This window comes from Bison bison, unplaced genomic scaffold, assembly GCF_000754665.1.
Source record: "Bison bison bison isolate TAMUID 2011002044 unplaced genomic scaffold, Bison_UMD1.0 scf7180017864508, whole genome shotgun sequence".
Classification (NCBI taxonomy): domain Eukaryota; kingdom Metazoa; phylum Chordata; class Mammalia; order Artiodactyla; family Bovidae; genus Bison; species Bison bison.
The window spans coordinates 16,685,111-16,701,616 of record NW_011495064.1 but is presented as its reverse complement, the minus strand read 5'-3'; the positions used below and the strand labels follow the sequence as shown (position 1 = coordinate 16,701,616).

At 40.2% G+C, this 16,506-nt stretch overlaps 1 protein-coding gene across 5 annotated transcripts in view; it reads right to left on the bottom strand.

Moving 5' to 3' along the window:
• Positions 1-3,931: 3,931 nt before the first annotated feature.
• LTBP1 (latent transforming growth factor beta binding protein 1) overlaps positions 3,932-16,506 on the bottom strand; it is a 379,548-nt gene continuing 366,973 nt past the window's right edge. For all 5 annotated transcript variants that reach the window (XM_010829829.1, XM_010829830.1, XM_010829831.1 and 2 more), the window contains 3 exons: positions 10,356-10,478; positions 6,090-6,239; positions 3,932-4,933 (listed from right to left, as the gene is read on the bottom strand). In XM_010829829.1, the coding sequence (XP_010828131.1) occupies positions 4,752-4,933; positions 6,090-6,239; positions 10,356-10,478 (455 nt within the window). In that variant the 3' untranslated portion in view covers positions 3,932-4,751. The remainder of the gene's footprint in view (positions 4,934-6,089; positions 6,240-10,355; positions 10,479-16,506) is intronic.

Below are 16,506 nucleotides of genomic sequence, written 5' to 3'. Positions count from 1 at the left end.
GAAAAGACTCTGATGCTGGGAGGGATTGGGGGCAGGAGGAGAAGGGGACGACAGAGGATGAGATGGCTGGATGGCATCGCTGACTTGATGGACGTGAGTCTGAGTGAACTCCAGGAGTTGCTGATGGACAGGGAGGCCTGGTGTGCTGCGATTCATGGGGTCGCAAAGAGTTGGATATGACTGAGCGACTGAACTGAACTGAAGTGGTCAATACTAGAGAATGTTACATGTGCACTTGAAAAGTCTGTATTCTGCTTTTTTGGATGTAATGTCTTGAAAATAACAATTAACTAACAGTTCTATTGTATATTTCAGGATCTCTGTTGCCTTATTGATTTTCTGTCTAGAATATCCATCCATTGATAAGGAGTGGGGTATTATATTCTCCTATTATTATTGTATTCTCATCAATTTCTCCTTTTCTGTCGGTATTTATATATTTGGGTGTGGCTGATGAGTGTAAAAATCCTCTTCTTGTGTTGATCCTTTTATCATTATATAGGGTTCTTCTTTATCTTTCTTTAGGGCCTTTGTTTTAAAGTCTGTTTTGTCTGACATGAGTATTATGACTCTCACTTTCTTGTCATTTTTATTTGCATGGAATGTCTTTTTCCATCCTCTCACTTTCAATCTATGTGTGTCCTTTCCTCTAAAGTGAGTCTCTTGTAGGCAGCATATTGTAGGTTCTTGGGTTTGTGTGTGTGTGTTATTTCTTTTCAATCCAGTCTACCATGCTGTCTTTTGATTGGAGCATTCAGTCCGTTGGCATTTAAGATAATTATTTGATACATCTGTATTTATTGCCATTTTAAACCTTGTTTTCCAGTTAGTTCCATGTTTCTTCTTTGTCCCTTTTTCTTTTTGTAGTTTGATGATTTCCTTTTATGTGTGTATTCTCTTTTTGGTTTTTGTGAATCTATTGTATGTTTTTTTTTATTTGGGGTTACCCTGTTTTTCAGGTATGTTAACTTCTTCCTATATCAACTTGCTTTATGGTTGATAGTCATATTGGCTCAAACATTCTAAAAAAAATAGATTCTAAGTTTTCTTACTTTCCCTCCCCACACTTTATGACTTTGTCCTTTTTTCCATCTTCCTGTTTATCCTTTTGCTCTTCTTTGTGTTTATCATTACTTTCACGGTTTTTTTTTTGTCCCCCTTTGTGATCTGTATAATGACTATATGATTTACTTTCCAACTGTGATTTCCTCTTTACCCTATCTTCTTCTTTTCTGTTTCGAGAATATCTTTTAATATTTCCTATAGGATAGATTTAGTATTGCTGTATTTTTTTAGTTTTTGCTTTTCTAAATGATCTTGCTGGGCACAGTATTCTAGGTTGCAGATTTTTCCCTTTCAAGACTTTGATTATATTTTTCCACTCCCTTCTGGCCTGCAGCATTTCTGTAGAGAAATCAGCTGATAAACTCATGGGGGTTCCCTTGTAATTAACTTTTTCTCCTGTGGTCTTTAGAATCATTTCTTTAACTTCTTCCATTTTTATTACAAAGCATCTTGGTATAGATCTGTTTGGGTTCATTTAGTTTGGGAACCTCTGTGCTTTCTATATCTGGATATCGGTTTCCTTCTTTAGCTTTGAGAAATTTTCAGCCATAATTTCTTCTTTTAAAAAATTTTATTGAAGTTGCTTTAGAATGTTATTTTCTGCCAAACAGCAAAATGAATCAGCTATATGATTCATTCATTCATAGTCTTTTTTGGATGTCCTTCCCATTTAGGTCACTATAGAGCATTGAGTACAGTTGCCTGTGCTATACAGTAAGTTCCCATTAGTTATCCATTTTATATATAGCAATGTATATATGTCAATTTCAATCTCCCAATTCATCCCACCCCACCACCCCCACCCTTCCCTGCTTGGTGTCCATGCATTTGTCCTGTATGTCTTTGTCTTTATTTCTCTGCTGAGTAATATTCTATTGTATATTTGTGCTACATCTTTATTATTTCTCTGTTGATGAACATTTAAATTGCTTCCCATGTCCTGGCTATTGTAAATAGTGCTGCAATAAACATTGAGGTGCACATATCTTTTGAAATTAATGGTTTTCTCTGGGTATATGCCCAGGAGTGGGATTGCTAGGTAATATGGTAGTTCTCTTTTTAGTTCTTAAAAATTGATACAGCCACTATGGAGAACACTATGGAGGTTCCATAATTTCTTCAAATACATTTTTAATCCCCTTTCTAGTCCCCCTTTCTCTTCTCCTTTTGGAATCTCTCTTATGCATAGATTGGCACTTTATATTATCCCATAGGTCTCTCATATTGTTTTTCTTTTTTTCATTTGGCTTTCTGTTTGCTGTTCTGATTGGGTAATTTCCATTTATTTCCATGTATTCTATCTTCCAGATCACATATTCTCTCTTCTGCATTTTTAAATCTTACAGTATAGTATCTTAAAGTACAATAGTAAAGTACAACAGGGGCTGGCATCGAGTGAACAAGAAAGAGTTACTGACTGGAGGAGGGAGAGGAAACAGGAGATGAGAGAGCTGAAGGGTCTTCAACAATAGGAAACAGAGGGCAAACTGCATTTGCATTCACACCTAACACTGATGGAACACACGTTCACATCTTTGAAAGTTTACAACTCGCCAGTTCATATGTAGGGGACTTACTATATTCATTCTGCTATTCATTGCCTTGAGCTCAGCTTTCATCTCAGCAAATGAATTTTCTAATTTTTCTTGGAACTAGAAACTATGAGAGGAGCCTTTTTACAGCAATCTGCATTTCTGTTGAATCTTTCTTAATTCCTTCAGTATTTTCATTACCTCCTTTTAAAACTTGGTATATATTAGATTCAAGTAGTCTGTTTGTTCCTTCAGGGGAATTCTCTTGGTCTTTTAACTGGGAGTGGTTCCTCTGCTTCTTTATTTTGCTTATACTGTATTTCTGTTACTCTGTGAGTTGAGAAACAGTTATCTCCTGTAATCTTGGAGGGCTCTTTGTATGTGGGAGTGTCCCTGTGTGGGTTTAATACAGTTTTGGCATGAGGAATGCTTTTCGTTTGGATGTCTCTTCTCTCAGCATATGCTGGAACATTATCCCCTTGATAGTGGGTGTGCATAGCCTGCACAAGCTCCTGGGAAGGCAGGGACAGTGGTTGGCACCTGGTCGTGGAACTCTTGGCAGCAGGGGACATTTTAGGTGTGCTATTCTTCCTATGGCAGAAACTAAAATCCAAAAGCCTGTCTTAGAAGAAAATGTTAGATGGAGATATTTTCTGCTGAGTATGCCTATACATAGTTTGTTTTCTGAAAATGCAGATGTTCTTTATTAAAAATGATTCTGAAATTCAGGTTAAATAAGACAACTGCATGACTGTGGATCTGTATTAAGCAAGGCTTGGAACATCAAAAACTGTTCTCCCTCTGATATCTACCAGTTATTTATTTGCTAGGGCTGTCAAAAGTATGAATACCACAGACTGGGTGGCTTAAATTTATTTTCTTAACCCATTATTGACCAGAGACATTTCAATATTCACTTACATACCAACTTGCTGGCCACTGGTGTTAGTTTCTGTAAAAATCCCCCAGTCGATAAAGTTCAAGGTATTGAAGAATTTTCTTCTTAGGCTCCTTTCTTGGCTTGACAATGGCTGTTGGCTCCCTGTGTCTTCCCATGATTTTCTTGTGTGTGTTTTAATCTCATATAAAGACCTCAGCCCTATTGGATCAGGGCCCACCCCAATGACCTTCTTTAATGGTCATTAGCTCATTTAAAAATACAGTCACAGTACTGAGGGGACATGACTCAACATGAATTCCGGGGACACAATTCCACCCATAACAGTATATAACAAATTTAACAATTAACCTGGAAAAGACTCCACATTCATAAAAGACCATTGGTGGTGGGGTGGATAACTGGTATGCATATGCTCATTGACATAACTCTGAGGTAGAAATTTTCTAAAAAAAAATGGTGATTTATTTTGCATTAACATACAGTGGTAAATATATTGGGATCATCAAGTTTTTAAAAAATTTGCTGGTCCTACTTTATACATTACAATACTAATGTAAGCTCATTCATTAGTTCTTCCATTTCAATGTAGGAAAGGGATCCAATTAACACCTACTAGCAGCTTGGCTAAGAATGGACATTAAAATCAGACAACACATCGTAAATATAAAGTCCTTTTCTCCAAATGTGTATAAAAGTTTTGAAACAATCACCGCCTGCTCCACAGGACAATTTGGATTTTAAAAATCTTCCAGACCTGGAATAGCATAACCCTGTGTAACATTACTTATAATAAACAATATTTTATCGAAGACTTTTGCACTTGACATTTGAAAAAGAAACTAGCCAAGGAACTGCATGACCAAAAAATGAAAATCTTATAAAATATTTCCACCACTATTTAAATGCCAGATTTAATCAAGCAATAGTAAAAAATATCAAAACAAAAACATAATAATACAACCTTCTGTTTAAAATAACAGCACTGTTCTGCCTCTTTTCCACTAAATTTTACATATGAACAGACTATATATACTGTTTTGTTTTGTTTTTTTTTTTTTCAGAGAAATGTCCATTTGGTCTGTCACACCACTCAGGCTCACACTGAATCCTTTCCCTTCTGAGGATATACAACTCCATGATGTTTCCGTATTTCCAGCATTTTGGGTTAGGTGCAGTGTCTGAAGTATAATACATTTCTCTTTCTCCTTTACACAGTGCAGAGTATACAGGCTTAGGTTATGTTAGCTTCTCTCTTACTCCAGGTCACTGTCTTTTTCTAAATTCAAGGCAGTATTCAATGGAGTGCAGTAGTTTGGCTTGTCAGAAGGTACAAAGCCCGGCAGGCACACACACTTATAGGACCCTTCGGTGTTGATGCACTTGGCATTCTTGCAGAGAGACATCCGGTTGTTCAGCTCATCACATTCGTTGACATCTGCAGTAAGCCAAACCACGGAGGTAAGCAAGCTTTCCCATCACTCCGGGAGGAGAAACAATCAACAGCTTACCTGAGGCCCTGCCTAAACACAGCCGGCTATTCCGTGCTCTCTCCACGGTAAGCTGTGTAGTCTTTCCTCTTACTGTCTGTTTAGGCAAGGTAAATATGACCTTCTAGATCACAAAAAGGGAAAGAAATTCTAGAATCCCTTGGATACTCCCCTGTTATTTGACATAACAGGGACCATTTGACCATAAAGGGACCATTTTGTCAGCTTGAGTTTTTATAGTCAAGAAAACTAGAACTATCTTACTTCTAAATCCCTTTCTGCAGATCTAGAAGAGCAGTTAGGTTGTCAAGAGAAATACAGAGCCTCCAAGAAGCTTGTCTCAAGGCTTAAGTTACTTTCTTAGATTTCTTTCCACAGGAAAGAAAGTCTTTTATGCCCCTGAAACATGTGTAACAACCTGGGTTACCTATTTTTGGACCACCACAGACTGAGACTAACAAAACTGAAGTGGGAAAACTACAGGAGGGAGAAAAACAGCCACAAAAATAGGGGAAAAAAAAACCAACACCCTGCAGTCAAAGGTCTTTCAGCATGGAGGCCAGCAGGCTCAGGAACACAGCATCAATTACACAGGAAGGAAAAAAAACCCCATTTACTGTTCTCTTAAAGGTAAAAGAGAAGGCTACGTGAGAGTTTTATTAAAAAAAAAAAAAAAAACTTTCTCCAAAATGGAAGCATTTTCTTTTTCATCTATATGTCCCTCATGCTGGCATCAGGTGTTCAGGGAAAACACTGTTTGCTACTGAGTCAAAAGCTCAATTTAAAAGTGTCTAATTACCCCAAATGTTCTGGTGTTTCCTCCATATGTACCATTTGTATGAATTCTTAAGTACTTCTTTAAAAATCAGGGTAAAATATACAGAACATAAAATTGACCATTTTAACCATTTTTGAGTGGATAGTCCAGTGGTGGTAAGTACCTTCACATTGTTATACAATCGTCACCACCATCCACCTCCAGAATTTTTCTCATCTTCCCAAACTGAAACGCTGTAAATCTTTAATGTACTAGACTACATGATGTCCAGCCACAGGGCGTCTCAGGAAAAGGATGATTTCCCATCAGATACACATGGCTCTTACCGACACAGGTCATCTTGGCCATATCCAGGTGATACCCATCAAAGCAATCGCAGGTGTAGCCTTCCTGCACCCTGACACAGCGACCGTTTTCACACCCATTGAGGATGCCACATTCTTCCGCCTGCAACTCCTCAAAGCTGTTCAGAAAACCTGGAAGGGAACAAACAGGAGGCAAGGAACAAATCTTCATCCTCTTAACACCAGTTTTAAAAACATGATTTTAAGGTTATGGTTCATCATACATATTTCCAGTACCTTAAAGATAGCATTGAAATTTAAGCGAATATATTTGTACATGATATTAAGTATTTACAGTTACAAACTTAGTATGTTGTACAGATTAGCCCCACATTTTGAATTCTGATGTTCTGAATCAAAATCACATAATACAGCATGTAGGTGTGTGTGTGTGTGTGTTTGCCTTTAGTTAACATCTTCTTGTCTAAGATTTTAAGTTTTCCAAGTTCTCAGTAGGGCAAACGTCAAAACATCTTTCAGGATGGAACCAATGGAATTCATGATCAGTGTAGGTATTTGCTAAGAGGCACGAGCATTGGAGGCAGCTCTGTTTGATTGCGTGTTCCAAGAGCAGAGAAAAGCCAGGCTGGCCTTGCCTGAATAAGGCCTGTTTGTTTGCTCTGGCTTTGGAAGGAGCCTTACAAAAGGGCCCTTGGGGGATCAAAGGCTAAAGGCAGTTAAAGGGACTCCAAACATCCTGAAAAATGAGAAAAATACATCATACTTCTATTGAGAAAACCCAAAAACTTTTTTTTAAGAAAACAAAGACGCTCTTGTTTAGTTCTGAATCAGTTTAAAGAGAGCCAGTTTAGCAATACAAAAGCAATGTAACCAGGTGTTAAGAATATTTTAGTTCTCTTTATAGAAAGGGAAGTTGTAAATATAAATTTATGATGACCCCAAAACATGTGGCCTTTCATCCTCTCCCCTGCTTCTGAAGCTACTACCATGGATTAGCTTTCAGGGGGAAGAAAAAAAAAATCTCCCTAAGGCCAGAACTCGGAGAAGGCAATGGCACCCCACTCCAGTACTCTTGCCTGGAAAATCCCATGGATGGAGGAGTCTGGTGGGCTACAGTCCATGGGGTCGCTGAGAGTCGGACACGACTGAGCGACTTCACTTTCTCTTTTCACTTTCATGCATTGGAGAAGGAAATGGCAACCCACTCCAGTGTTCTTGCCTGGAGAATCCCAGGGACAGGGGAGCCTGGTGGGCTGCCGTCTATGGGGTTGCACAGGTCGACACGACTGAAGCGACTTAGCAGCAGCAGGGCCAGAACTAATTGGCCTTTGAAGTAATTCTCCAGTGGAACTGCAGGGGGCAGCAAAACATCATTGCTTATGCAGCTGTAAGATCTAACATTATTTTACAGCATAGGCTTTTTTAAAATTAATTTAATTGAAGACTAATTACTTTATAATATTATTGTGGTTTTTTGCCATACATTGAGGTGGCTTTTTACATGTCCTGAGGTAACAATGTGGGGTAAAAAATAGAGCTAGTGAGTTAACCAATATATAATTTCATTGTAATTGATTTAAAAAAAGCAGCATCTTAGACATGGAATTGTTAAGCTGTCTCAGAAATGTACATCAGGACTTGTTCATTGGGTTGGCAGCATAGGGGCAGAAGGAAGTATAAAGGGAGGGATGTATGTGTGTGCATGTCTTGGCTAAACTGTAAGAATACATTGTCATTAATTCAATGGAAGTATACCCCCTTGCTAATACTTTAATAGTTTAGACTGGATAATGAATCATCTTAGAAGCATTATATTAATACTTTGTTGTTTTATCTTTAATTGAACATTAAGGGAAAGCAGTGTTTTATTCATACCTCTGCCAATATCATTATTTAGAGACTTATTGCCATTTTTGTCTTTTCTGAAATTTTTACCAAGAGTAGCAAGATTTTATATATATATATATTTCCTTCCAGATTGAGTTGGTATAGTGTATCAAAATACTCATAGCTTTGGGACATTGAAATGGTAAATATTCATGCGTGTGTAAAAGCATGATACATAATTATATGATTTTAATTACACAAAAATGGATGCTTAGTTGTATAAACACACAAATGAGACTTGAAAGGACACAAACAGTAAACTGCTTGTGACTAAGGATGACTTTGTTTTTTGGTTTCCTATAATACACAAGTAAACTTTTAAGAAAGAAATAAATTAAAATTTGAAACTCCTACACACACATTAAACAGACTCCTCAAAATACTTCTACAGGACTCCGAAACACCAGCAAAGCACACAGCCCTGCTCTAAATCGTTCTTGCTATTTGTGTAAACGAAATTTTACTGGAACATGGACAGCCTCACCTGTTCACTAATACCTGTCTGTGGCTGCTTTCCTAATAGCAGAGCAGAGTTGAATATCAGCCGCAAAGAGACTATATAGTATGCAAAGCCCACAAACTTTACTGTCTGGTCAGCTATAAGAAAAGTTGATCTCTAACTTAAGGTAACACCAGTCATTAGCTCAACTTTCTTAAACAGAAAGACAGGACAGGGTGGATCACAAGGTTGGTAGAAATCTCAGCCTCTCTCACTACTTACCCTGTCTTCAGCAGGGGCAAACAACCTGCGATCCTGAGCTGAGAAACAGGAGCTGTTTCTCTGTAATTCACAAGAACTTTAAAGGCCATTACATAGTTAAAGCTGGGGTCCTGCAACTGCATCACAATTTCCTAGGTTGCTGTGTTTATTTTTTAACATTTGTAATGGATTTTTTTTTTTTTACATTTTAAAGCAATGACAGCATTAAAAAAAAAAAAAAAGGTACATAAGCCAATACCTAAGCTAGAACATTTCAACATTAAAATTTGTGGCATCTGAACTGTAAGGCATTAGAGGCTACACACACAAGCATGAGATTATGTCAGTTACATATAGATTTACCCTGTTATTTTGGATTTATCAGGCAGGCAAAACTGTACTTTTTTCAATTTTAATATTTATTCTCTTTTTTAAAGTAAATGTTTACTGACCTATAACATATACACAGAAGTGTAGAAATCCTAAGTGCACAGTCTTATAGCCGCCAATGTATTTAAGCATATTTCTTGAAGTAGGACATGGTTATCTGTGGTTGATTAAAAGAAATAATCTAAGGTGTTAGAAGTTAGGATAGTGGTTACCCTGAGAGGATAGCTGGGCAAGGGCACCAGAGGCCTTCTGCATACTGCCAACGCTCTAGACTCACTCAGATCTAGAAGACCCAACCTCGCTGGTTTAATAGCATGCTGTTTGGAAATTTTAAAGCAGTTTTAGGTCAGCTGAGGGATCAACATACTGCACCTTTCAAAAAACAAAAGGAAAGAAAGGAGGGAGGGAAACACTCTTGGACTCGGAACAGAAGCAGCTCCAGAGGCAGCCATGAAGCTCGTACTGCTGCTCAGGACACAGATCATGGCTAGTCTGCCATGTGCAAAGGTGATAAAAAAGAACCGCCTCATCGTATTTTATGATGTCAGCACTCTGGTCTGCAGGGTGTGGGCCGGGCACCTGGAGTATACTGCCGTCGTCCCGTTCGGGAAGGCAGACCGCCTCCTGTCTACTGATATCGCAATTTGTACCATCCCATTTTTCGGACTTCACGTAACTCATCTGTTATTTGCAAGCTCTGGTCTCTTCCACAGACACATTTAGCTTGTGTGGCTCCCCTCTCCAGGACACTCCGGTGGTACCTTCAGGCATTTACTTTCTAAATGGGAACAGGATTCACACATACACATTCCACCTCACACTTAAACTCTGCTCACAAACCCAGGAAAAGCCATCACACATCATCATTTCTTACTTAGTAAACCCCTCACAAATGAATTCTAAAAATTCATCTCTGACCAGGAGAGAGCAACTGTTTTACTTCCCATTTAAATGCTTGTCAAGATACAACCAAACTATTAGGAAAACTCTGCCCCTTAAGCGAGGCCACCACTTGAGGGGTAAAGAAATGACTTTGTCGTGGAAATTATAGGAAGATGATTTTCTGTAAAGAAAATAAACATACAGCGTTCCCAGCAGTGAGACTCTTAATATGATCCAGTGCTTCTCAAACTTGAGCGTCCATAAGGATGACTCAGAGGGTGGGTCTCACCCTAGTTCCTGACTCAGCAGGTCTATAGCATCACCCACAAACCTGCATTTCTTACAAGTTCCCAGGCACTGCATTTTGAGAACCACTGACTAAGCTTCAAAACCACAATCTAGTTTCAGAGTAAAAAAATGTTGCTTACGGTCTCGAACAAAGTAGGGATCAGCTTCGGGAGCATACTGTTCACTGAAGTCAACCAAGGCATCCCGTCCATATGGCCGCCGGCGTCCCGTGACGGGGATGTTACACAGCTGGGCATAGTCGTCTACAAAAGACAGGACAAAACCCGTGACACACCATCACTGTTTGCTCACACGTGGGTGCGTTCACCCACCGTGTGCCCCTGCCTCCCATGCACACTCCCGATCCTCGGACATCTCAGTGTCCTTTACGGGTGCTCTGCACACCCACATACGATTCATACTCTACAGCACAATTAAGACTCTGAACATAGATGCCAGTAGTAGCTGAACAGTTGGTAGAATGCATTCCAGGAGAGTAAAGAACTGAAAAATCAAACCATCGGAGAGTGCAGCAAGCCTTTGGAAGAATGGCTTTATCTGAACCCATCAGGGGTTTTCATCAAAACATTTTAAATGTATAAAGCAGTCATTTTTACAGATACACATTTTCCCACTCACTGGAAACAGAAAAAAAAAAAAAATTTCTGGTGATCTAAAAATGAGACACCAAACAAGGATGCTACTAAGTACCATTTGAATTTAGTGGGTATGATTATACTTCTCAAGACCTGGTCCTTCATTATAACAGTGATAATGAAGTAATGGCTCTAGTAATAATAGCTAATAGTTGTATAATGTTTGCTCTGTGCCAGCTACTAAGCACTTAAAACATTAATTCATTAAAATATTTACACCATCCTATGAAAAACTATTATCCACATTTTATCAATAGGAAATAGAAGCACACAGTGGTTAAATGACAGCTGGTATGAGGCAGCACCATATTTGACCTCAGTCCAGCGGCTCAAGGTTGTACATGTAACATTTCTTCCTCTCCTACACCTATCTCAGCTCCTCTGTAATCTCTGTCCTTGCCTCTTCTGAACCTTAGCTAAATTCATCTGCAGTTACCACTTCTTGAGGCCATTTTCCCTTATCCATGGCCAACTTAAGCCCTTCCTTTAGTCCTTCTCACTGGACCCATCCAGCACATGGGATCTTGGTTCTCCATTTGTCATGAAGTGATCACCTTTTCACTGCATTTCGTGGTCCCAGGCTCTTTCCTGTATGTTGGTGCAGAATTATTCAGAAGATCTAGAAAGGAAAGCTTTAGAAGAGACAGCTTCATCTTCTGAATGCACATTTTACAAAAACTATACTGCCTGAGGACTCACCCTAGCAGTCGGTGAAAATTCTGAGGCTCCCCAGATGTCAACAGCTGTACCAGAACTGAGAGCTGCGGGTCAGCCAGCCCCAGGACTGACTGGACACTCTTAGGGCCGCCACACAGGTGACAGCCACAAAAGGCAGCAGCCGCACTTGCCTGGACCACAGATTGAAGGAGCTTTCCTCTATTTTGCTTCCTTCCATAACAAAACTAAAGCAAAGCACTGATGCAAGAGGGTGAATTCTCAAGGCTTTCTTCCATCGCCCCTCCTCAAAGGGGTCAAAGGTGTGTGGGTGTGTGTGCACATCCATGCATATGTGTACACACCTACACATTCTCTCCTAAAGTGAAAGAAGGGAGTGTAAAGCCAGAAAAGATCCTGAACCATCAGACATGGCAGAATTATGGTTGTCCCTTCTTACAAACTCTCCTGGTGGGAAGCATTCCATGAACAACACCCCCTCCCCCCCGCGACTTCCCATGCACTCTTCTATGAAATCTTTTCATAAGAAGTATTAATGTTATTAAGGAGAAAGCTAAACCTGGAAAAAGACCCTTGACTCACAAAAATAAAGCTTCAAACAAAGAGAACACAAATGGTTGTCAGTTCTGCTTAAAGTCTGAAAGGGAAGAATAAAGGATTTCCCTGTGAGGGCAAGATCGCAGAAATGTTTACAAGTTTGACACACTGAGGTCATTCCTGTTCTCTTATCTCTTTTTATATACATTTGTTGTACATCTGAAAGGGAGACTCAAGATTTTATATGCAGGCCACAGCTGTGATCAAGAGTAGATATTAAAATTAATTCACGTTCGTATTTTGTAAACCTAGTCCAGAGATGGCTGAGCAGCACACTCCTCTCCGGCACCTGGTGATGAGGCCTGGAGCATGTGGCTTTCCCCTAGACCATGCAGCCTCCACTCTCCAAGCTCTCACCATCTAACATCACAAAAGGAAGGGATCAAACTGGGGAGGAGTGGAGGAGGAATGGACTTCTGTTCCTATGGGATGTTTAGGAACAGCTTCCTGGGAAAGGTAGTACTTCATGAGCGGGATTTACTTCATAGAAGCTATCTGGGATTTTAAAAAGCACTTACCCAAAGGCAGTGAAGAGGAACTAAAGAGTCTCTTGATGAAGGTAAAATAGAGTGAAAAAGCTGGCTTGACACTCAACATTCAGAGAACTAAGGTCATGGCATCTGGTCCCATCACTTCATGGCAAATAGATGGGGGAAAATGAAAAGAGTGGCAGATTTTATTTTCTTGGGCTCCAAAATCACTCCAGATGGTGGCTGCAGACATGAAATTAAAAGATGCCTGCTCCTTGGCAGAAAAGCTATGACAAACCTAGACAGTGTATTAAAAAGAAGAGACTTCATTTTGCCAACAAAGGTCCATATAGTCAACACTGTTTTTTTCTAGTAGTCATGTACGGATGTGAGAGTTGGACATAAAGAAGGGTGAGCGCTGAAGAATTAATGCTTTGGAATTGTGGTGCTGGAGAAGACTCTTGAGAGTCCTTTGGACTGCAAGGAGATCCAACCAGTCAATCCTAAAGGAAATCAATCCTGAATATTCATTGGAAGGACTGATGCTGAATCTCTAAATACTTTGGCAACCTGAGAAGAGCCAACTCAATGGAAAAGACCTTGATGCTGGAAAGACTGAGACCAAAGGAGAAGGGGGCGGCAGAGGATGAGATGGTTAGATAGTACCACCAACACAATGGACATGAATTTGAGCAAACTCTGGAAGATGGTGGAGGACAGTGAAGCCTGGTGTGCTGCAGTCCATGGGGTCACAGAGAGTCAGACCCAACTTAGCAAATGAACAACAAAAACCCAAAGGCGTCACAAAAGCAACCTAAATGCTACGTTTGGGGACCACCAAGTGGTTCTTAAGGAAGGCTCTGAATGTGACCCAGGCTGCAAAGGGAAGCAGAGGATGGTAATGCGGGTGGGGGGACCTTTGGTGTTTGCTGCTTCCTCCTTCCCTCCATCCCTGGATATGTGTTTTTCCCTCAACTTCCTAGAACTTACTGTCCTTTGCTGCTTCACATTCTCTACATATTAACAAGCCAGATGTCAAGGTAGTTCTGGTGAGTTTTCAAAACAACACTTCTGTGTTAGATGTACTCTTTTGTATTTGAAGATGACCTGCAGTCCCCTCAACACTGGGGCATGCATTTTGAGTTATTTTTCTGGGAGCATGAATGGGTCTGTTCTAATCCATCCATGCTGCCTCTCCCATTGCACACATCCGCTCTCATTCTTGGCCAGGGTCAAGGTTGACATGAACAGCGGGTAATGGAAAGAACCTGGGCTTCCAAGGCAGAAGCAGGAGTTCAAGTTCTGATTGTGCTACTTCACTTTCCAACTTAACAGTTGGAAAGCAACTTAGCAAGTCTCAGTTTCCACATCTGTCACATGGGGATAATTCCTATTTGCCTCTGTGTTAAAAATGAGATGAGGGACCTCCCTGGTATTCTGGTGGCTAAGACTCCACACCCAATGCAAGAGGTGTGGATTACATCCCTGGTCAGGTAACTAGATCCCACGTGCTGCAACCAAGAGTTCACATGCCACAAGACTCTGCATACCAGAACTAAAAGAGCCCGTATGCCACAAGGAAGGTCAAAGATGTACGTGCCACAGCTAAGACCCAGTGCAGCAAAACAAAAAATAGGTATTTTAAAAAGTGAGATGTTACATAATTGTTCATGAATTCTGAAGAACCAAGAAAATGGAGGTTACGGTTTTTTCTCTTTAGGTAAAAATCACTCGAGGCCCTGCTGAACATCTGGAAGTAAATGAGGATTTTCAATGACAGAATGATTGATAGAAATCTTAGTGTCAGCAAAACTTCAAAGGTAGTTGTCAATGGTCTAAGAATTGCACAAGAAATTACGAGCAATGAAAGCACAGCCTCTAGCTGTTTTTAGATATTGTTTCAAGATCAAGAATTCTTAAATAGATGGAGGGAAACTCCAACTCAGTAAATAAAGACGTCCTCATGCATTTAATCTCAAAAACTAATGACTGTTTGGGAAAATTTAATCACTTGGTCAGACAGGGATAAGGTATGAACAACAGCACATTTTAACACCAGACCAATAGAACACATAATACAGGGGAAAACTGATGTTCAGCAGTTGTTAGTATATGCTTCAGCCTTTCAAGAATGCCTCGAGTGGCTGGCAGGTTTCTCATTATCTTCTGAGGGACCAACTGGACTATCATGGAATTTTCTAGCGAGTCCTAGGTAAGGGCACATGCACCTTTTTAACATGTCCTGGGTCTCTGAGCATCCCAAGCCACAACCAGAACCCATCGAGCTTGGAGGTACTTCACCTTGTTCATCCCTAGGGTTGGGTCATGGCTACTGTCCAGTTTGGTGAGGCAGTGAGTTGTGGTTGGCTGATGGCATGGAGCCCAGGAACAGCAGATCTCTGAATTTCCACAACTCCTGATGGGAGCCCATGAGAATCTCTTGGCTGCCATTTCATCCAGTTCAACATGTAAAAATGAACAGATTTTTTTTGTCCCTAAGGCAATGGCAGCCCACTCCAGTACTCTTGCCTGGAAAATTCCATGGATGGAGGAGCCTGGTAGGTGCAATCCATGGGGTCGCTAAAAGTCGGACACGACTGAACAACTTCACTTTCACTTTTCACTTTCTTGCATTGGAGAAAGAAATGGAAACCCACTCCAGTGTTCTTGCCTGGAGAATCCCAGGGACCGGGGAGCCTGGTGGGCTGCCGTCTATGGGGTTGCACAGAGTCGGATACGACTGACGTGACTTAGCAGCAAAGTCTTTTACCTTCTGCAAGATATTCCTTATTTAAGCAGGGTACTTAAGAGTACACCTTACTTAAGAGTTCATATGGTGCAACAAAGACTGAAGATCCTGCATGATGCAACTAAGACCCAGCACAGCCAAATAAATACAGATTTGAAAAACAACAACAACAAATTAAGCACCTAGTTAAGCACCATCTAGTTGTCTGGGGCTAAATGCAAAGAAAGAGCTTGTACTTTGCACGGCAAAAGTCATTTCTTTTTTATTATGATGAATACAAGCAAAATTTTATTCCACTACTTTATGAAAAGTCAATGTACCATCTCTAGAGAGTCACATTATGATCTGGATTGCTTTGTTTACTCTCTACTTTTAAAGAATAACCCTTTGCATTTTATACATTTCAATTAAAATTTTTATGGTAAAAAGCCATTGCTGGGGAAGGGGAAATTCTCCCTCTGCCCCTCTTGAATTCTTTTGACTGGTCTAATAATTAAACTGATACAAGACAGATTAACAGGAGAAAAAATAAATCAATCTGTACCTATGGAGGTCTCATCGAAATAAGACCTCCAAAGTAAAGAAAGCAGGCTGTTTTTTGAAAACCAGTTTTAGACAAATAGACAATTATTTGTCAAGACTTAACAAAACAAATCTTAACCTTGAATTCCCTAACTGTGATGTTAAGGATTTCTTTTTTCTGCAAATGCCATTTCGAGGACACTATACCTGTCCTACCAGGATCTAGCTGCATATGAACATGAAAAGAAGGAGAAGTGGAAACAGTCACACCTCAAAGCCCCACTCATTGCACTCCTCACCTCGGGAGGCATAGCTGTTAAGCTCTTGATCGGAGCTTTGAGTGACACACGTGGGATGGTGTGGGCCACCACCACCCACGTGGTCTAAACAAGATCCAGGCCATGGCTCACACTCATCTCCCTGGCATGGCAGATTCACATGACATATGATGCCACTTTGATTTTAAATGGGAAAAAGAAAAGTTAAAAAATTGCCCCCTGGAGCCAGGAGGTCTGAGGCCCCCACTGTCTACAGCAATAGCAAGCACATATCCTGGCAGGAAATCTCCATTCCTTTTGACAGACACATCTGCAGGGCTGGTCTGGACAGTCACATGTCACAA